We start from the raw sequence: 21769 nt of genomic DNA, 5'->3' as shown, positions 1-21769 counted from the left end.
TGCTTTAAATACATCCAGTTTCTTCTTTAAAAAAATCTATAATATAAAATTCTTCTGTCTCCTTGTTTTCTTTTGACCTTTCTGTGTGAACTAAGTACAATTTAATGTATAAAATTAATCTGGTTCATAATTACAAGCCTTATCACCACGTGGAATCACAACAGTAATTAATACACCTAGAAAATTGTGATTTCAGACTTTCATTTTCAGAACTTAAATTGAATGATAAATGAGAATGCACTGAAGTCTTCTCAGACGAACAGCCATGTGAGTATGGAATTAATCTCCATTTCAGAGACTTCTGTCATAGTCATCAGGGACTGATCAATTAACTTGTCATCAGATCAGTAAAATCCCTGATGATGTAGGCATATACTGGCTCTGCAATGTTAGAAACAGCGTAATTCCGTATTCACATGGCTGATCTAATTGCATTTAGTCACCACTAAACTTTAAATCTTATATAAATTTCTAAATGTTTTATTGTTGCAATACACTAATTTTCATGTGTCATTTAAGAGGTTACATTAGCTTGTTATTTATACATTTCTTGTGAAATATGTTAAAGATGTACGTAGAAAATTAATCTAATTTATACGTACTTTAATACTTTCAGGCATTAAGTATGAGTTAATTAATGATGTGTCAAATTAGAAGAAGCAATTTCATGATTCAAGTACAGTTTATTGAACAACAATAACCCCCTTCCCCTCAGCAGGAATTTGAAAAAGAACATGGTGTGTTTAGAGACTCTGATTTTGAATGTCATTTAAAACTAAAATAGGCACCTCTTGAAATATAATTGATTGTAATTATAGCATTCAGAAATCAGTATTGCTTCCTTCAAAATCATTTTTGTGTTTGTCATATTGCATTAATTGTGAATTATTTTATTGACATACAAATTTCACTGACTAGACAGCTGATTTTGTTGAAATTATTACCATATTAAGTTTAATTTACTTTACCACTTAGACAACAGACAGGCTCATTCATAAATAAAATACATCTTTCTGTTGACATCCCAAGTGTGCATTTGCCCCCCCCCCCCCCCCCATTTGAATCACATAGGAAATTTTAGGAATTCTGTGCATTCATTTATAATTTTACTAATTTAACATTATTACAGTTGAGGTTAGGTGATTTGCATACTTAGTTTTTAAGAAACTAATTTTCTGTATAATTCTTGCCTTGGGTTTCAATGTACAACAAAAGCTCTACATAAATACTAGAAATTCACTAAAAATTCTGAGATATTAAGAATCCCAAAACAAGAGCTTTGAAGTGATCTGTACCATCTGTTAATTACAACCACACGCAATAAATACTCGTTCATGCACATACATAACACACATTCTTCCATGCACAGGCAATGTTAGTCGTAACTTGTCTTGTGGCACACAGATAATGCAGGTACATCAAAGAGAAGTTCAGGGTGTACTTAAAAATTTTAAAAGTAAAAAAATCTCTAAGTAATTATATAAATTATGTTAAAAATATTACTAAATGTGCACAGACCTGAACAGTAGCATCCAATCTCCTCTTGAAGTAAAATGATCCAAAAGATATATTAATGTATCCAAATAAAAATTATTCACAATGCCTGTCACTGGTTTTCTGACTCCACAGCACAGAAAATAAATTCATTTATTGATTAGCAGTATAATAAGATGAAGATATGAGCTGTTCTAAATTACACATAAGTACACCATGTACATCTTCAAAGTAAGCTGATCATGCTATTTAGTCCCAAAAAGAGCAATTGTTATTTAAGATTAACTGTAACATACATATTAAGGTCATGAAAAACCTAATACATCCAAGACATTACATGAATGCAGTTAGAAAAAAGATAAAAATTCTCTGTGAAAAATCTCTTTGAAGCAAACTGCACCTTTCTATAGCAGTCTGTAAAAGTGTCAGAGAAAAATTATAAAGTCAATCACAATGACTGTTTGCTAATTAAAATTGTTAATTATATTATTTTATTAAGTGTCAACAGAAAATGCAAGATGCAAGGTTCCATTACCAATCAATGCATTTGTTTTGTTTAATCATAGCTGTCCAGCTGCTAATGATGTTTGAGTAGCCTGTATCTGTTTTGTTAAGTAGAAACCTAACATTTTAAAATGCCAGATTTGTTTTGAAAACTATCTCAGTTTCAGCTACAGTCACATTAAAGCAACATTAGTTGCTGATGTGAATCATGTGAACACAACAATCAATATATTTTATTCACATTACCGTTTGGTGCAGTTCAGATATTGATGAGCTGTCATATTAATACTCAGGATTCTTTGTATGTTCTTTATATAGCTTATGTCTTGACTTTCACAAGTTTTGTAAAGGTGGAGTTTACTCCATAGAGACAACACTTACTCATTGTTTAGTCTTATTTTAAAATAATTATGAATCTAGGAGCTGTGAAATACAAAAATAAGATAAAATAATAGATACCACTGTAAACTCATAAACTACCATGTGAATCAAGTACATGAGCTAATCAAATTCAAATCACAAAATGGTAAACAACCAAAAAGAAATGGTAGAACAAGAGGGTTGTTACCTCCTGGGTTTGACCTTCTACAGACATCTCATATGTCTATCAAAAACATCTCTCCAGAGAACCGTTCAATCGAACATGTGTGGGAGGAACGTGCGTGTAATCTCTCTCTCACTCGCTCGCTCTGTGCCTCACTCATCACGTGGTTCGAGCAGAGGCTGGGGCTGATTTAGATGGAGGTGCAGGACAGGAAGAGGGACTGAGGTCAGTCTTATCAGTATCATCAGTTAAATTTTTAGGCATGTTTTTTGAACTTGTTATCCTCGGACACTTTGCCCACAGACCGTTGATGATGCCTGAGCTAAATCCTCCTGGTTGGGCATGCTCTGAAAGCAGCTTAAATGCTCTGGACGGCATAATATCACTCTCATATCCGCTGCAGCCATTGGTGCCATAGCAGGAAGTCGGATTGGCCCAGGAATCATAATAATCACAGTAATCATAGTAGTTGTCCCCATACATCACCTGCTGTGGTGGCATGGGGTAGGTGGCAGTGTTATTGGAATGATGAAAGCTTCGTCTATGTGTGGGCAAGAGGTAGGCATGGTTACTGGAATTGTCTTCAGAACTTCCAGTATCATATGGGTCCATATCTTCCTGTAGTATCCTCAGAGCAGCAGCATGCAACTTGGCAAGGGGCAGTTTCTTCAAACGACGACCTTTCTTCCGCTGCAATAAACTCTGCACAAGCTCTTTAACCAGCCGATCTGTCACTGTAGGGGAAGCAGGTGATGTCACTCCAGATGAAGAGGACAAGCTGTCAGGATCACTGCCATTAGTGTTAAAGAGAGGTAATGTCAGCTGCTCCCTCCGAGACTTCATAGCAGCACCATCCTCCTCATCCTCATTGTCACTTTTCCCACACTCATCCTGGAGTAGCTTGAAAAGTCTTGAGTGTGTGGAAGCACGCTGGCACTGCATTAGGCGGCTTTGTTCACCCCTGCCTGCCTCTGACTCTGTGTCAGCATCAGAAATTGGGCGACTCATGTCAGAAGTGACACCAGAATCGTCCTCCTCACTCTCCTCTTGCGACTTGGAATTCTGTTTATCCTTTTCATTTCTTATTGATTTTTGCATTGTGTTTGTGTCTTTCTGCTCTCTGCTATGCTCAACCTCTTTGATCTTGGTTGTAACAGTGTTTCTTTGCTTCAGGTCTGTCTGAGATACCTTCTCTGATGCATCACACAGATCATAAATCTTTTGAATGATATCATGCTCTTTCTCATCTTGGCTGTCATCTGATTCTTCACTGCTGTTATCTTCAATATCCATCTCCTCTTCATTGACCATATCATCATTATGCAATGAAGGTACAGAGTTCTTCCTGCCCTTCTTAGAACTGGCCTCTTTGTTGCTGATGCAGCTTGTACTGCTTGTGGAGGTCTTACCACTTTCCGAGCTCCCATCATCATTTTCACTCTCACTCTCACTTCTCACACTTTCATCCTGTGCCTTGCTGCTTTTCACATTATTTTCTGCAGCTCGTTCCAAAATATTTATTTCAGGCCGGCGATTTGCAATAGAGCCATCTGACTTGTTTCTGGAAATTTCACCACCTTCATCAGCAGTCACTGCATTCTCCATTTCACTTCCACTTGACCTTCCTCGTGATTCTGAAGTTAATCTAACTGTTTGGATACTTGTAGTGCTACTAGAATCATCCTCACAATGACTGGAAGCTTTCCCATCTTCCTCATCCTCTTCCTCTGATATATTGTTGATGCTGTCAGAGCCAGGTCCTTTCTGTGATCGCTTCCTCAGGGGAAGTGACAAGAAAACAGAAACATCTGAGTCAGAGTCCGCTGTCTCGTAAATATCCGCTTCATCCAAAATTGCCTGTTGGGGTAAATCACTTGAAATTTTGGTTCGTGTTCTTTCAGTACCTTTACTGCATTTGTTAGACATTGAACTTTTGCATGGTATCACATTATCACTGTTTGTATCAGTCAAATTACTTTCGGTGTATTGGATAGTGTCTTGTCTCCATTCTTCAACTCTCTTACTCAGATTTGGCTTTGAAGGAAAACAAAGAGTTACTGAGATATCAGTACAGCCTCCTTCCACAGCCTTCTTTGCAGCTCCTTCTTTCTCTTTCAGGTTTGGTTTCTTGTCCCTGTTCTTCACATTTTCATCCTCCTCAGAGACCGGCACACCAACAGTATCTGAAACTTCTTGTCGCTTTACCTGACTGTCTCCCACAATGACAGTGGTCACTTCTTCGTCGTTTTCAGAGCGACTGAATTTAAGTTTAAGTGGCAAACGCACAGTTACTGTAGAAGATTCACTATCCACGACACTGTAATCACCATCACTATCATCATCACCATTGTCCAGAGTGGTGGAGCTGTCCCCATCCTCACTGGTAGTCATGCTGCTACTGGTTCTAGTGGGGCACCAGCTACCAGCTCCACCAGCCTGACGCACACTCTCAGCATCACTGTGTTCACTTTCTTCATATATGATGCTCAGCTGATGAGGAATGCACTCCTCTCCCTCTAAGTAATGCTCTTTGTCTTCCTCCTCCTCCTCCTCCTCCTCTTCTCCATCATCAGTTTCTTCCTCAGAGTCATGCTCTTCAGAGTCCATCGTGTCCTTGTACACATTAATGTCTGACACAGAGCGAATAGTCTGCAACTGACCTGACCCTATCCCATCTTTGTTATCTTTATCCTCTTCCACTTCAGTGTCAGAGTCAGTAGTGACCTGTTCGTCGTCAGAACATTTTTCTGATTCAGCAGTCTCGTAGACATCTAAGTCAACAGAACTTGAGGGTCGAGAAACATCTGTCTTTTGCCTTGGTGAATTTCCCTCTTCTACATTTACTTCTTTGCTATTGGCATTCACCACTCTGTCAGAGCTCTTGAAGCCAGAAGCATTTACTTTCCCAAGTGAGCCTTCACTGTTTGGTGTCTGGGTGACCATGATGCTTGGCATGGCAGGTGGTGGTGCTGGCAAGCCACACGTCGACATCACAGTACCACACTGATCATTCATCACAGGGGCCATTCCATGAGCAAAATTAGCTCCATAATATGGCATCTCTTCTGTAGATGAGTACCCTGAACATTCATCCAAGTCACTGCTACCACCTTGTGGGTACCTTGCAGACATAAAAGGAGCAAAATGATGAGAGGGATACATGGAAGGGTAGGGTATTGGTGGAAACCCATAGGCAGCATTTACTTCAGCCATGTAGGCATACATTGCTGAGTATGGATCCCAGTACTGCTCTCTATTCTCAAGCATGTCAGGTGCAGGAGAAGGATAACAGCCCCACCAAGCCTCAGGGCCCCAGTAACCAGGATCATAATGAGCCCAATGACCCCTATTATTCCCGCCATAGCCTTGGTGAGAGAGTGAGGCAGGGGTTTCACGCCCATCTGATGATGAAACAGTTGCTATAACAGATAATATTATAAAGAAGAAAAAAATAACAGCGACGAGATCATTTATAACTAATTGCCAATGTTTACTTCATTTAATTTCACTTGGTTTTCAGGTCTCCTCTCTTGCAAGCATTCTGGATATTATACTGAGCATACTATATATTCTGTAGATAATATTTTTGATCACTTGGAAGTTGGTCATCACATTATTACTCCCAAGAGAAAACTAATTCTTTACCAGAAATTAAGCCTAGGTATTATTGCGCTAAGGTTTCCTTGAAGAAATACAAATTAAAAGTGATTTAACACATAACTTCTGTTACTTGTACAATTTCTGTTTCTGTAGTATGACTGAATAATACATTTTGTATTGAATGTATCCTACAATATGTCTTATTCATATCACTGCACTCAGTATGTCATATGTTAAAATTAACATGTGATCATCATAACATGAAGCAATGCACACTGGTCATACTTAACATGAGTACAAAATAGTGATGAGAGTACATGAGCCACAACTCCAGATTAACACAGAGCAAATGCACCTTAAAAAGTAGAAAATCCATCTGTCTAGTAAAAAGTGCTAGAGATCAAGCAGAGTAACTACCAGCTAACATGTTCCCCTTGGCACAGTGCAATAACAGAGACTCAATTCAACATTCACAGTTATTGTACATTCCTTAAAAATTAAATCCTTGGCTTAACAGCTCCAGAGAGCCAAAGCCGACTAGCTGGCTGCTGGCCTCACGTTCACATGCCTAAGCAGAGGTGAACGATCATCCAACCAGATATAGGGTGACATGTGGTCAGCACGACGAACGCCAAGCCATTGCTAGCTTTCCTGACCGGATTACGCTACTTATTGTAGCTCCCCAATTTCCTCACAATGCTGGGTTGGCACCGGTCCCATACACTGGTCGAAAGCTCAAGAGAAAATTTCTTCTCCCCCGAGACTCGAACCAGCGCACATTCCGTATCGCCAGTCCGAAGCATGATGCCTCAGATCGCGCGGCTACGGCGCAGGACGCATTGTACGTTCCTTATTTTATCAAATAAATTTGAGGCAGTTTATACTTTGTACAAAGGCAGTCTGGTGATGGTTTATGGGTTACTTATTGATACTGTATTAACCTCATGTTATTTGGTATATGATGGTTTGGGAAGGATTGAGGAGTAGGTAGTCATGGCTTATTTTTAAGGTGCTGTACCAGCATCTTATGAAGGGACTGAGAAAAACCATGAACATCTCAGGAAAGCTGTCCCCTTTAGAACCAGGTGGATCCCAAACATGAGTCAAATGCATTACTGTTCTGTTACCTTACTCTGCCTACTTTATTCACAATCATTGCAGGAAGTAAGAACACATTTCATGTAACTTTCATTTGCCGAGTTTAACTGTCATCGTCAATAACATTTAGAGATGAATTAACTTTCATTTATTTTTTTAACAGAAGTTTCCATGAAAGTAAGGTAATGTGAAATCAGGCAAACATCACATCCTGAATTAATTATTCTGCTTTCATGTTAATAACAATTATTTCGCAAGTGATAAGTGTGAATACCCTCTGCTAGTGGCTACGAATCTATAGCCCAGTAAGCTGTAAGTCTCTGTCTGAAAGCAGAAACTGTCATTGAGAAACTGTTCAAAACATGACAGTATGTAATTCAAAATTAATAAATATTATTTGATTGCAGACTGTAATTCTCTGATTCCCAGAGCTTCATTATTTATATGACGCAGAAGGCCGTACAAAACTGTCACATGGCACTGATGTCAGAAGATATAACTTTTTATGAGCACTGTATCAAGAAAGTTTTTCAGTAGACATGCCAAAAATTATAGAACTTCTTTCATAATTTTCAGGAATATAATTCCATGTATGAGATAAGATTATTTGTTCACCTCAGAGTCCCTCCCCTATGTTTTTTTGTTTGTTTTATTGCTAGAATTTAATTATTTCAATTTTTAAATTAAGTCATAAATAAATAACTCCATATAAATTTATTATAACATTTTAAACTAATTGTATAATACATAAATAAATTTCCAGTTCATACCCTTTCAAACCCTCTTAGTCTTCTGATGATGTAGCCCTGTTCTCAAAGCCACGATATCAAACTGGTCCACAAACACATGTCTGACAGACTTGCATTAAGGGAGAAGTGAAAAATCGTAATGGTAATAACTTACACATACAACAGATGCACATTTTTATGTCAAGCCTAAGTAAATAAAGTGTCAGAACATTTTTATGAAAATTAGATGAACGAAGGAATCTTTTTTGAGATATGATTAGACTAAGAACTGCTTTTAGCGAACAAAAACCTCTCGACAAAAAAGACCAAACATGTTAAAAGAAGAGTTTGCCAGCAGAATTGTATGTCATGCTTTATGGTGAAGTACACAGATCTGAATCAGTAGCGTTATTAGGTATATGACAAAAATCATACACTACATGACGTGGTTATATCCATCTGCACATTTCACTTTCAAAATACTTTGATGGGTAGATCCTGTCAATACCTTTTGAGATGGAAGCCAAATATAAAGGAAGGACTTGTGAATTAAGATATTCCTTTAAATGTAAAGAATGGTTAATAAAGTGATGTAAGACAATTTTAGTTATAAAAGATTTTTTGATAGATGACCAGCAGTCATGTAAATATCATAGCTGAATTATACATCTGTATAATGAAATATAATTTTTCTCAACTGACGTATCGCCACTCTCCTTTGATATGCAGTTATATATTTGGAGATTTTAACAAATGCATGTTACATGCTCATTCTTGAACAATAATTATTCATCTGGTCAGGATATTATTTGATGTGGGTCCACAATGTATATTAAGTGTGCACAATAAAGTTGAACAGGCAAATTAAAAAATAAAATATTAATATCACGTTATTGTTTGTAATTCAGGCCGATTCTAACCAAGGCAATTATGTTCTGGAAAAAAAATAGTAGTGTGTACTTTATCATGGTATGAAAGTCCACCTTTCCTTTGTGATGCCATATAAGAATGAACAGAAACAAGTCAAGAATTATAAAAATTAAAAACCGTGTAAACATAAAACCAACACACGTACTGGCAAAAGTAGACATAAATGGAAAATTGCATAGAGAGTTAAGGTTTACAATAGCCAATAGGCTGCTGCATTATAAAATTAATTTAACAAACAAGTGGGCAAGAAATTTCAGTGTGGCCTCCTCTCTGTAAAATGTTAATAATATTTATAAAATCTTGATAAATGTTATTAACAGATAAAGATATAAAATGAAAACTCTTCAAGGTGTTCATTATATACACAGACAAAATTAAGAAGAGGAGGGGGGTCACTGAAGTCTTTGCCAAGCTGAGGGGGCACCGTTATATAAAGTTTGGAAATTACTGCATTTGCTTAAGCTTTTTAAATTGATATTTGTATCAAAACTTTATTACATTTTTATATAATAAATGACATTACTTAAAAATATGTGTGCTCTTAATATAAATTTTAGGTTCTGTCTTCTAATTCTGATGTGCCATAAAAGGGAAAAATTAATATCCCAAGTGTGCCATGAACACCAAAAGGTTCAGAACCAGTATATATCAGTAATGATGCAGAGTACATGTACTTTTCTTTCTATTAGAATCTTCCTGTTCATAATTAAACTTCAAGGAAGAGAACTGAGTTTCTACTATAACACTTCATGTACCATGAAACAGAGTGAAATCAGAAGGCAAGGTGCACTTACCATAGTTCTCAGGTGCTGTCATCGCTTGTAACATCCTGAAGGAACGTGACGGAATTGCTCCACCTGTGTATTTTCTGGGCTCTGGCACTTGCTGTTCAGAAGGAGGAATATATGGCTGAGGTGTTCCATCCCCTGAAAGAATTTCATTATCAGTGTTATCTCCAAACTTTGAATGAAATTGCTATTAGAACTAAATTCATGTAGTGTTGTAAGATTTGAGGTTTTCACAGCGGTGAGTATGAAGATTTCTGTCTTCTGGGCTGTTGCAATGTGTAGTCTGGTCGATGTTAACCAACATTTCAGAGGTCATACTGCCTCCGCCCTGATGATGGAGGCAGTATGACCTCTGAAACGTTGGTTAGCATTGACCAGACTACACAGAACCTAGAAGACAGAAATCTTCATGTAATGTTATTCAGTAATGTAAACTGATTCTTAGATCATTTAATAATGCTATATCAGTTACTTAGGTTGTACTGCATCAAATGAAGTGGCAGATACTTGTGAATAATGAATAGATACAAATTTGGAAGATGGTATTACTTTAAGATACTACCCCTGAACACAGCATCAACAAATAATGTAGATTTGACACTCTTCAGTGTTCAGGGTCAGACACACAACAAAGGCAAGTGCACAGAAGGCACCAAACTCCATTTTCTGTGTGATAATTCAACCTGTTACTAACGCAGGTTTATATCAGATGTTCTCTGAAAGTAATAACACACTGCCAAACAAAATTAACAGGTTTGATTGTATGAGATCAATAGGAAAAGTGAATATGAAGGATGTCTATGACAAAATTTCGCTGAAAAATCTCACCAGTGAGAGAAATAGGAGGAAAACAATTTGTTGCGATCTTTCGTCAGACTGTTGGAAGAATGGTGATCTGAATTTTAGATCTCACATTAAGTTAAATGCGTTGAAAGATCAAGAAATTCTGGGTTTCATCTTTCCTGGCTAGTTGCAATAAATGAGGTTAGCACTACCTATTATTGTGTGTGTCGGAGTTTCACCATTTTGCTAACAAACTTATACTACCTGAAGGTGTTTGCTGAACAGAAAGTGGTCTTGCCTGAGGGCCGCGTGCCACTGCTGGGCCCCTGGGTACTGCAAGAAATATCGCAATTAGAAACATCCAATCAAAACAAATATGATATCCAGGCTTTTTAGTAATGATCCTTAAAACAATGGATTTTCTTTCACTTCAATACCATAAGCAATGTAATGACTGTCATTTCCAAAGTATCAGTCATAGAAGATGAAGTAATCTGGAAAGTAGCTTACGTGTTACAAAGTTTGCTGTAATGAGTAATTGATTCATTCTTCAGACAATAATTCTGTCATGTAAAATCTGAAGTTTTCATGGCTTATAGATACAGTATTTTCTTGGGTGATGAACCACAACCATACAGAGTAAACATCCAATGCTTCGATAACTGTCCCTTTTTCCATCATTAGGTACTAGTGTTTCCAATGTTATCAGCTGCATTAATACAAATAAAATAAATGGCATGTCTTGGCTGCCTCTGCCGCTGAAACCTCAGAATTTTACTCTATAACCATGAATGACTATGGCATATAATCAGAGACCATGAACACATGTACTCTTAAGATCAGTGATGTCAAAATTTATCCACCAAATGAAATATTATAGCAAATTCCATGAACAAACTAGCGTTCTGTGTGACAGTCTTAATTGTTAATTAATATTATAAATATTTATACCCCTGTTTGTGTTCATAATGCTAATCATAGCTTTCAAAATATTAGAATACAATCACAAGTTACATTTTTATTGTAGGCTATGAATAAAACTCAGTGTCTCAAATTGGTTCCTAATACTGTATAATTATAAAATTAGTAATAAAAATTGACAGGCTTTGTCAACACAAGTAAAATTACCCAGTTTCAATGATCCCCTACCCCCATTCACCAGATGACATACCAAAACCAGTTGTGACCTTAATTTTTCCTTAGAATATTCAATTAGGAAAGTCCAAGAAAATCTTCCTACAGTGTACCGTCACCCAGAAATAGCAGTAAGAAGAATCTTTGTCTTCTTCTATCAAAACAAGATTCTTCTTAGCATTAACTATAACAGAATGCTTGTCTACAACCTACCCAGAAACAGGGTTCACATTATTAATAAATAATGTGTTTTAAGGGTTTTGTGATAGGAAATTAATTTTAATTTGGCATAATTATTCAAGGCATGGCAATGATGATACCTCATCAGTTTCATAAAAGGCACATTTTTATGGTTCATCTTCTAAATTGTATTTTAAGAAATTACAATAATAAAATTTGTGTATTCATTTTAAAAGATAGATAGAGTAGATTTTGGCTGACTCCAGGCGTATTAACGATAAGGTTGAGATCACTGATTAAAAGTGTGATAGATATTTCACTGAGCATCAGTATTGAGAGGTATAAATGTGATCCTGTTTTTGGAAGAAATAACAGAAGCATTATATTTGGTCTGTTCTATTTAGGCATGAAATAGCAAGAAGCCAGAAAGAGATATGTTCGGTCATGCAGGCAAAGGAGGGGGGGCTGCTACAAAGTGCAGAAACCACAATATCTGTAAGTCTGTATATCAGTTTCCAGCAGTTGTTAAAGAGAAGCATTTTTTGGGGCCCCAAAGAACTAGACCTTGCATACCACCATGGGCTGATGTGTTTGCAATATGTCAACATATAAATTTCATATCTAATTACGAATCTTCACCAACCATCACACCAAAAAATATTCTGCACAGTAGCAACATTATTGGTTTAAATTTTCCTAGAATAATAATACCCATAAAACATTTCAAGAGCCTAGATGACACTGTCATTTGCATGACCACCATGTTAATTTTTTAGGACAGTGTTTAAAAGTTGAATGGATGAAGGCCTATAGTGGCATGTTGTTAGAGCGATTAAATTATGGACAAGAAGGTAGAAGGATGTGATTGGCAGGGCATGCAGCGCGCACACACAAGAACTGAGATACACACGTTTTGGAAACCCTGGAGAGAAATTATCACTTCAGAAGGAAAACACTGCATATTCAAGAAACAATATGAAAAGGCACGAACTAGATAGAACTGGGTAGAGTTTAAATTGTTGGATTTTATGAACATGATAAATCTTTTGAGTTGGTTCCGTGGAAGCAAGGAATTTCTTTGTCAGAAGATGAAGTGTTGAAGTAAAGTCCTATACCATGGAATTATACTTCCTCAAAAACAGCATGCATGAAGAAAGTAAAGTCAAACCCTGTTACAACATATTTTGTCCACCACCAATATTGACATTAACGCAGAGTAGTAGTAAATCAAAACTGTCTTCTTTCTAACTCAGAATATCTCCAACACAGTGCCAAGCAATGGGTTTACTTCTTTAAAGAAATAAATAGTTAGCAGTAATCATCTGGCTTACACTGGGATGTTCTTTGGAGGCACGTCTGAAATGTCGGTAAACATCTACCAGACTACACGGTGCAACAACCCAGAAGACGGCAATCTTCAGACTCATTGCGGTGAAAACTTCAAATCCTACATATTCAGGATAGTTAACAGCACAAAATTTTGCTTAACTGGTATAACTGGATTCCAGGTTAACGAAAGGAATAGAGTTAGCAACACTGTCACACACTGGGACATACAAGCTACACACAAGCAGCCATACCCTCCTCACTGTAGTCTGTGGTTCCATCTGTCATATTCTGCAACATGCGGAAAGCTCTTGAAGGTATCGCAGCACCCCTGTACCTAGGGTCCGACTCAGTGTGAAGGAAACTGTCCTCGTCCACTGAGGAGGAAGTACATAACACATACACCAACATTCATGTTAATGACTCCAGAAGGGGAAATGATAGAAATGTGCAGAGTGGGAGTGAAATTGCCACAAAAGACTACTTTTCCATCGAAGGTATTGTGTCTTTAATGCTGATAATAATAGACCATGTGTGGGTAACGTGTCATTACAGTACAATATTGTACACTTTTTTATGCAGTCAGGGCATTTGTATTAAGTCTGAACATGTAAGAATATGCAAAGTTGTAAACAGCTTCCCAGCTCTCAGGATATCACTTATATGTCAAAATCAACATTTTAGAGGATAATAATTGCTAGTACTCACTGCTTGCACACTGGAAATATTTTATAAAGAGAGGTGAGATGAAGCACAAACAAGATATCACATTACATAGGACGAGGGAATTTTTAAATTTGTTTTGAAGGTTTAAAATTACTTAGAACACAAGAAAATTATGTGTTCCACTTCAGATTGCCTGCAACTGTGGCATGTACAGTATTTAACCACCCAGAGATACTCATTAGAACATGTAATTATAAACACCATGACATGCAGAACATTCATTTGTGCACAGAAAACCCGCCACCTCAGGCATGTTTGCTGCAAAGAGAATATCCACCACTACTAAACAGAATTAAGTCTGTACCACTCTCGTCCAGTATCCGGAAAACACGAGAGGGAATGTGGCCACCCCTATAACGTGGATTCTCTTCCTCATTTGTTGGAATCTCCTCTGAAACTGAATAAATCAAGGGACATTCACAAACGCAGCAAAACGTGGGTATGGTCATTTAAAGGCAATCTCTTTCTTTCATTCAATATGATTGAATGCGAGTATGAACCACTTAAACATTCCAGAACATAACTATTGCCTTTCTTCATTTATCACTTTGCATTTGATCTCTCTATTCAGGTAGTACATACTTCAGATCCTGGCCAGTAGACCGAATATTCTTCTTGAGATTTTTAAAGTTTCCATGATTTTCTTCAGTCCTTCCCAGGCAAATGTTGGGATATTACCTTCATGTCTACTGATACAACCACTTCCTTGAAATTTCTTACAGTTCACAGACAATCTGATATTTATTTTAAAAGTTCAAAACCTTTATCGTGGACACAGTGTTGTTGGTCAACCAGCGACTTGACATTGATCGAATAGGACAGTAAAATTCTTTTTAAATGTATATCTTTTTACAGAACAAAACATACAAAAATATAGAAAGAATGGACATTTTTTAAAAAACAAATTTATGTTTCGGTTTGGTATAAATCACACTAGGTAGCTCCTTTACAGTTATGCAAGCCTGCATTATAAATAATCCATCTTACAAATGACAAGACTTCTAAGGAACATCTCTTTAGAATCAGCCCCTATCAATTTAATGTTGACTAACATATTTACATGTTGCTGATAACTTTAGTTGTAATAAAAACTAATCTAGTGCCACCCTCAACATTTTTAAATTTTGTGTAAAAACATTTATGATAGGCATTACCGTATTAATATGTAGCACAAACTTGACTATTCATAAACCAACCATGCTACGAGTTTGAACGACATATCTAAAAACATAAAGTGTACCAGAGATGTTTATGATCTGCTTAATGATACTTCGTTAACTATGACTTGATTCTTTAGCACGGTTTGGTACCTCAATATTGTTGGAAATCAATGTTCTTTAATGGGATGATGATGAGTTTGTTTGGCATCCAAGCTGTATATAGATGTGTCAGTTTGATGTAGAAGTTTCAATTTGTGCTTAGAGAAGGATTGAGCTTTTGGCGAGAGCCTCACCTTGAGCCCTGAACTTGTTCATGAGTGCCCGATCGTCTTCACTGAGTTGTAACTTCCGCAGCTGCTGTGCTGGCACCCCTTGGCTGTTATATTGACCACCTCCACTGTTTGGAGGGCCATACTCCTGAACTGGAGCATCTGACTCACCTGTTCGGGTAGACAAATTAACACAATTATCGATACCTGGAAAAGTAGCTGTCTGTAGCATCATATTGCCCATAAAGGATCTTGGGAACAAAGAAAGGGGTATTCTCAGCAAACTTGGTGATGAAAAAAACATTATGTCAGTGACATAGTTATATTGTTCATATATATATATATATATGAAAATGTACTGTACACGAGAGTTAAGAAAATCCCTGTGACATAGACAGCCTGGTAGACAATTGACACTGTGCACATCCATAATCCCAAGTGGAGACCACTGGTCTTTAGTACAAAGATAATTCTCATGCATCTTTGTTGCCTTCTGCCATCTGTTGTATTATTATTAATTTCTTTGTTTTATTATTACTAACTTCCAGTGTTTCGAAGTATTTCGTCTGCCAGTAGTGTGCCATGACTTCCCAGGCCACATACAACACAGAATTTTAGTTTTAATTGATTGTGTTTACATTCAGAGAGTTTTACTCTTTCCGAAGATAGATTGCATTCTACTCACTTAAAAGTAGACATGTTAATGTATTTTATCTCACTGATGACACAGAATCTCTGAAACATTAGCATTTTATTCCGCATCAATGCAGTTGATCATCCAAGAAGAGTTTATTGCATTTAGTCACTGTAAAATCTTCAGAATTTATATTTGAATTTTGATAGAAATTTTGCTTATGATTCCCTTCATCTGCCTAAATATCAGCCAGTATGAACTGACAAAAGTTTTAAGCTAAACAACATCTTTATCAACCAGTGGGCATCAAGTAGTTAATTTTTTCTGGGATCCTGAAAATTATTTGCTTTCTGACTCGGAATTTGTTTGGCCATCTTTTGGACTGTGCATCTGTACAAGTTCCAAGAGCTGTAGAAGCTGACTTCAACTCCGGAAGCCTGATATGTATGTTTGACTTGCCTTCGCTGTTATCTGTGTCGGTAATTTTTTGAAGCACTCGGAAAGATCGTGACTGGGTGGGGCCACCATTTCCTCCAGAAGGACCCCAGCTCTGTTGGTGCTGATGCTGCTTTGAGTTCTGATCCGATTGACTGGAAATGTAATAAACAACAATAATAATTATAAGATATAAAACATTCATATCATAATTCAACAAGTTCTTCACAGTCTGTAGAGTGTGTTTTATGGCTTATAGTCTTATGAAAAATATTCTCAGCAGTAATATTGCTGTATTTGTTTAGAACTTTTATTTTGTTAATTTTTCAGTACTCCAATTATAATATGAAATAATGTAACATTTATTTTTCAGTATTAATATGTATTAAGCATTGTATTAGGTGAGATGTAAAGTAGTCGTTAAAACATTACAGTGAAGTTCAGAAATGTAAAGACTTGTCACTGGGCAGTCATAAAAATTCTGCAAGAGTTCTGGAAATCACCGTTGCAGTGGCTCAGGATATCATCGTCATCCCCAGCCACACTTTATCCCCATGAAAGGACCCCGGTACCCATTGGATAGGAGGCTTGGTGGGCCCCAGAGCCGGTCTGGATGCAGAGGCTAGAGGAAAAATCCTCTGCCCCCCGTCGGGGATCGAACCCCGGTCATCGAGCCCATAGCCAGTCACTGTACTGACTGAGCTTTCATAAAGTAAACTGAGTTGGAGGTTACATTTCTGAAGTGGACTCGAGTAAGAAAGTTAATGCTGACATTATGCCTGTTGATACGATCCGTGGTGTATGAAGTTAGAGGATAACGAACTCACTTGTCGTCGTGATTGTACGGGGCTGGAGAGGCTGGCACTGGTGTTTGTGGAGATGGAGGATTGAATTTGTTGTGGACGTAGACAGGTTTCCTCTGTTGTTGACACGATGCCTGTTGCTTGGTTTGGCTAGATGTGTTGTTAGCGATGGTTGCAGAGCCCTCAACTTGGATTGGGATTATCCTTGTTTGTGGTTGATTAAGAGCTGCCTGTTGTTGTAGCTGTGGTTTCGGTAGTTGTGGTGGTTGAGCAGGTTCATTTCGTCCCTCCACCTACAAGATGAGACACATTTTCTGTAGTCCAAGTTGTTATTTCTCAGGTATGTCCAAATATAATCTGGTTCCAAGAAGCAGCATGAAGGACTTCACATGATTTTCTGCTATAAATTCGGGTTATAAGATTATTGATCATCGTATGTTTCAAACATTGGAATTGTGGCTGTGAATTGTATTGGGGCATGGATGAATGCCCATATTCTTCTTTAAACTTGTTTTCCTGCACATAAAAATGCTTTTTGATGGGTCAGTTGCCCCATCCAGACATTCATAATTTGAGCAATGGTTATGAATTAGAAGAGAATAAATCACATACTCTGTGACAGAAGAAGACGAATAATTTTTTTTAATTAAAATTATAGAAAAGTTATTAAGTTTTTAGTTGTGATTTGAATTTTGAACTGGACTTTTCGCTTCTTAAATTGGTCAACATAATACAATAGATCTTCACCATTGGTATAGATCTTAATCATAAATATGTATTTTAGTTGTAAAGACATAAATTTGAAGATTTCTGTCTTCTGGGTTGTTGCGCTGTGCAGTCTGGTCGATGTTAACCAACGTTTCAGAGGTCATACTGCCTCCGTCATCAGGGCTATGAATCAAAGGCAGGTTATGAGTCCTCCCCATCACGCATTTGTTCTGAGCACTTCATTAAAACATTCTAGACCTGGACTCTTAGGCGGATGTAAGTGGTTAATTTCATGCTCTGACTACTTTACTCTACAGGAAATAAACTGCAGTAGCCAACGTACAGGAAGCTTCGTAGACCCCAGAACTATTCTCACTCCACTAATGCCCCTGTGTCTAAGCACCATGCTGTGCTTGGCATTAGATGGATGGGAGTGGTCAGCTTCTTGCTCCATCCATTTTACCATCAAAGAAAGAGCCCCCAGTTCTCATTGGATACAGGAGGCTGGATGAGCCTATGAGATTATTCTGGATGTGCCTTGCCTCTGCAGGGATTCAAACTGCACACCTGTATGGGGATAATGCGAGTAGTTCCTGCAGCCTGCTGAGGTTCCTCCCTGTTCACCCACGACGGGGTGCTCTGTTGCTGTTGTTGCTGTTGCTGCCGCTGATGCTTGCTTATCCAGGGTGTCGGTGCCTTGTTCAGGGTGGGTAGTGGAGAAACTGGTGTCTGCTGGCGCTGTGGTGACGTTGCAACCGGCTCCTGCTGAGAGGTGTTGTTGATGGGCGGGATGTACAGGGAGCCCACCTGCGATCTGCTCGTCACAGGGGGTACGTAGATACTTCCAGGCTCGTTCTGAACTTGGACAGGCGGTGATACTGGTGGGGATTTTGGTTTTACGGGTTCTGGACTCTGTACTGGCCTGATTACAGGGGCTGGGGAAGGCTCTACAGGGGCAGGGCCTGGATGTGGAGGTGGTGGTGGGGGTGGCGGAGGTGCAGTAGTAGTTTGCAGCTGAACACCACCTGTTGGGAAGACAGGCACTGCCATCTGGGGTTGCATAGCAGCAAGGGCAGAAGGTGGCAGGGGGCCTTGTGGTGATGGCTGCACCAATGGAGATGTCTTGAGGCCTGTGGTCTGGAAAGGAAACAAGGATATTAAAAAAAATTAAATATATTAACTATTTGGAGAATTTTTAGATATTGCTACGACAGCGCCTGCCCTGTGCTGAATCCGTTGCAGCCTGGGGACTAGGCACAGCTCACAAGATGTCTGATGACTACAGTACAAACTATGCATCTTTATTCCAAATAAAGAGTAACACATACAAAATCTGAGACATCCTTTTTCAAAGCTCAGGCATAAAATGTTTTGGCAAATCGATTTAAGTGAGTATAAAGCTTGACAGATGACAAATTTTAGGAACTCTGTTTCAAATTGTTTCGTAAACTACAATTTTTTTCTGAAGAACACTTCCTGAAAGAAAGATGTGCTCTTTATATTTTAACCCCTAAGCAGAGTTTGCTTCAAAAATTAAAAATAATTTATTTTTTGCTTACTGATAATTAGGCTCTTATTATTCTATTATGCTAATTTTTTTATATTATATAATCGACCATTGTTTATTTCGTGTTTATGTAAATATTTTATTTTTTAAAATCTTTCATTTCAGTTCTTTGTTTCTTGCAATGCACATACAACATATCCTATGTAAAAATTTTACATAAAGTTTGTTTAAATAAATAAAAACACTATCGAACTATTTGATAAGTTTCATAGATCATAAATCAACATTTTTTTGGGGGGGGAGATATTTTACGAGTTCAGAGACGCGGAGTTACGTGGTACATTTTAAGAACAATATCGTGCGTACCTGCGGCTGTTCGCTCACGCCCTCAGCATTTGCATTCCTTGTGATTCGCCTCTGCATGCGGGGGCTCCGGATCTGTGACAGGTCCAACCCCCCAGGTGTGTAAGTGAATGGCTTTTTGTCCTTGGTCATCATTGCATTCTGTATTGCAGCAGGCGGCTCGTACCCTGCACCTCTTCTTGTGTCAGGGATCTGGAGACAATGTTGCGTGTATCAGCATCACAGTATGACAAAACCGGTAGTATCTTCAGTCAGTAGATCAGAATTGCAATGGGACTCTGTATTCTTGTATATACTTTCCATTATAACCAATACTTAACACGATTAGACAAATCCAAGATTTCCGAACCACAGGCTGGGTAAGACAGTCTAAATAAACAGTTTAACGCTCCATGAACGATGGCAAATGCTCTGGTCTGTCGCAGAGAGATCATTAAAATTGGAGGAATATAAAAGTAATGTTTTACTGCGTAACACAACATCGGCACATTCCATCTATTCACCATTTTATAGGGTATTTACTTCTATGTACCTGAGACAAACCTTGCCCCTGAGCTACATAGTGCAGCAGCTATTTCCGAAATACATTTTATTTTTAATATGTGTTACATGTTTAGTTTTATTGTGAGGGTTAATTATATTTTACGACAGCGTCTTTCGAATGATGTATGAAGATACCAAAATGGCGGTCTTCTGCAGTTCCCTGATGCTCTGTTCGCCCGGAATGTTGGCCAAATATTTTCTGAATGATTGTTGTTGTTTTTGTTGTGGTGCTGACTCTGTGATTGGCTCCTGTAGTTGTTGATTGTAGTCTGTAGTTTGCCAACTTCTGCCAAACTACACCATCTTAGGTTTACACATGTTGTCAAAAAAGAAACATTAGGAAATGTCTGAAGAAGAACAGACTGACAAAGAATTTGAAACTTACTTCTGTGCTGAGTCGTACTGTAGGTAAGGAGCAAAGGCCCGGCGGTGGTGGTGGAGGTGGAAATGAGGGCGCTGTGTTGTTGCTGTCTGTCACTCCATCCCCTGCAAAACAAGCAAAGTATGTGCTTTAATACTTGGAATTGGCATTATTTACATTACCTGAGACCCACGGGATTACAACAGTTTAAATCTTGACAGCGTGTGTTCTGTTGAACATAACCATCGCCTTAGGAGTTAGGACATTTAGATAAGGGACCCAACAGAGTAGAATTTTGTGTTCCCACCTGAATACCGAAGCAGAACCAACTCTTCAAATACTGTGGTTTCAATCGAAATGATTTAGGCGATGGATATTATCCACATTGTGTTCTTTTCCATTTTACAACTGTACAGGTAGACCTCGTTTTACGCCGGGGATGCGTTCCTGGACGAACCGGCGTAAACGGAATCGGCGTAAATTGAAACTCTTTTATAATGTAAATTAATGGGATGTCAATGACATGCGTTCCCAGCACCCAAACATTGATGAGTAATATAATGGCATTACATTTAAAGCTCTGAAATAACGTAAATAAAATAAAAGGAATTTAAAAAAATATGTTTTATACACTTACAATCGGCAATTCGTTGGTCCCCGCGATAGTTGCATTCATGTAAGACGCCGACCTATAGAAAATCGCGTAGTAAAAATAACCCCGGTACCTCCGCAGAGATTAAATTAGTCCTTTGAAAGTTTAAAGCGCCAGGAATGAAATTGCATAAGAGCAAACTCGCATATGCAAAAGTTAGCATTTCACAAACAGCTTTTACCGATTCATCGATCTCATTGGAGGAAATTCGCGTTAACGGAACATACGTAATTGCAGAGATGACTGTATTTATAATTTTTATTCAAAATCAGCGATGTAAGAATTACAATTTAGTATAAGAATCAGTACGAGATACATTGTAAAACGTTATAAACAATTGTAAAAAAAAATTCACTTTTTGACTTGCTGGTATCAAAATCGGCGTTATTCTGAACCGGCGCAAATCGAGGGCAACCTGTAATTGGTTTTGATGCTAGTTTATCTGTTAACATTAAATTCTTTCATCTCCCTTGGTTCGTTCTGATGTGTCTGGTGGTAG

The 21769-nt window shown here is 37.9% G+C and overlaps 1 protein-coding gene across 5 annotated transcripts in view; it reads right to left on the bottom strand.

Annotated features, from left to right (window-relative positions):
- Positions 1–21769, bottom strand: part of LOC110830986 (uncharacterized) — a 96253-nt gene that overhangs the window by 3754 nt on the left and 70730 nt on the right. For 2 of the 5 annotated variants that reach the window (XM_022066464.2, XM_022066467.2), the window contains 10 exons: positions 20643–20743; positions 19718–19906; positions 18412–18981; positions 17161–17429; positions 16358–16488; positions 15289–15435; positions 13364–13486; positions 10734–10802; positions 9693–9824; positions 2567–5961 (listed from right to left, as the gene is read on the bottom strand). In XM_022066464.2, coding sequence (XP_021922156.2) covers positions 2702–5961; positions 9693–9824; positions 10734–10802; positions 13364–13486; positions 15289–15435; positions 16358–16488; positions 17161–17429; positions 18412–18981; positions 19718–19906; positions 20643–20743 — 4991 coding nt within the window. In that variant the 3' untranslated portion in view covers positions 2567–2701. Of the gene's footprint in view, positions 1–2566; positions 5962–9692; positions 9825–10733; positions 10803–13363; positions 13487–14139; positions 14233–15288; positions 15436–16357; positions 16489–17160; positions 17430–18411; positions 18982–19717; positions 19907–20642; positions 20744–21769 lie in introns of all 5 variants that reach the window. The other 3 variants (XM_022066465.2, XM_087343688.1, XM_022066466.2) reach the window with 3 other exon arrangements.

The sequence above is a fragment of the Zootermopsis nevadensis genome, unplaced genomic scaffold (assembly GCF_977971745.1).
Source record: "Zootermopsis nevadensis isolate Lab colony 2312 unplaced genomic scaffold, Znev_1.0 Znev_ptg000006l, whole genome shotgun sequence".
NCBI classification, from domain to species: Eukaryota; Metazoa; Arthropoda; class Insecta; order Blattodea; family Termopsidae; genus Zootermopsis; species Zootermopsis nevadensis.
Note: the sequence above shows the minus strand (reverse complement) of the source record. Positions and strands in the feature narration are given on the sequence as shown.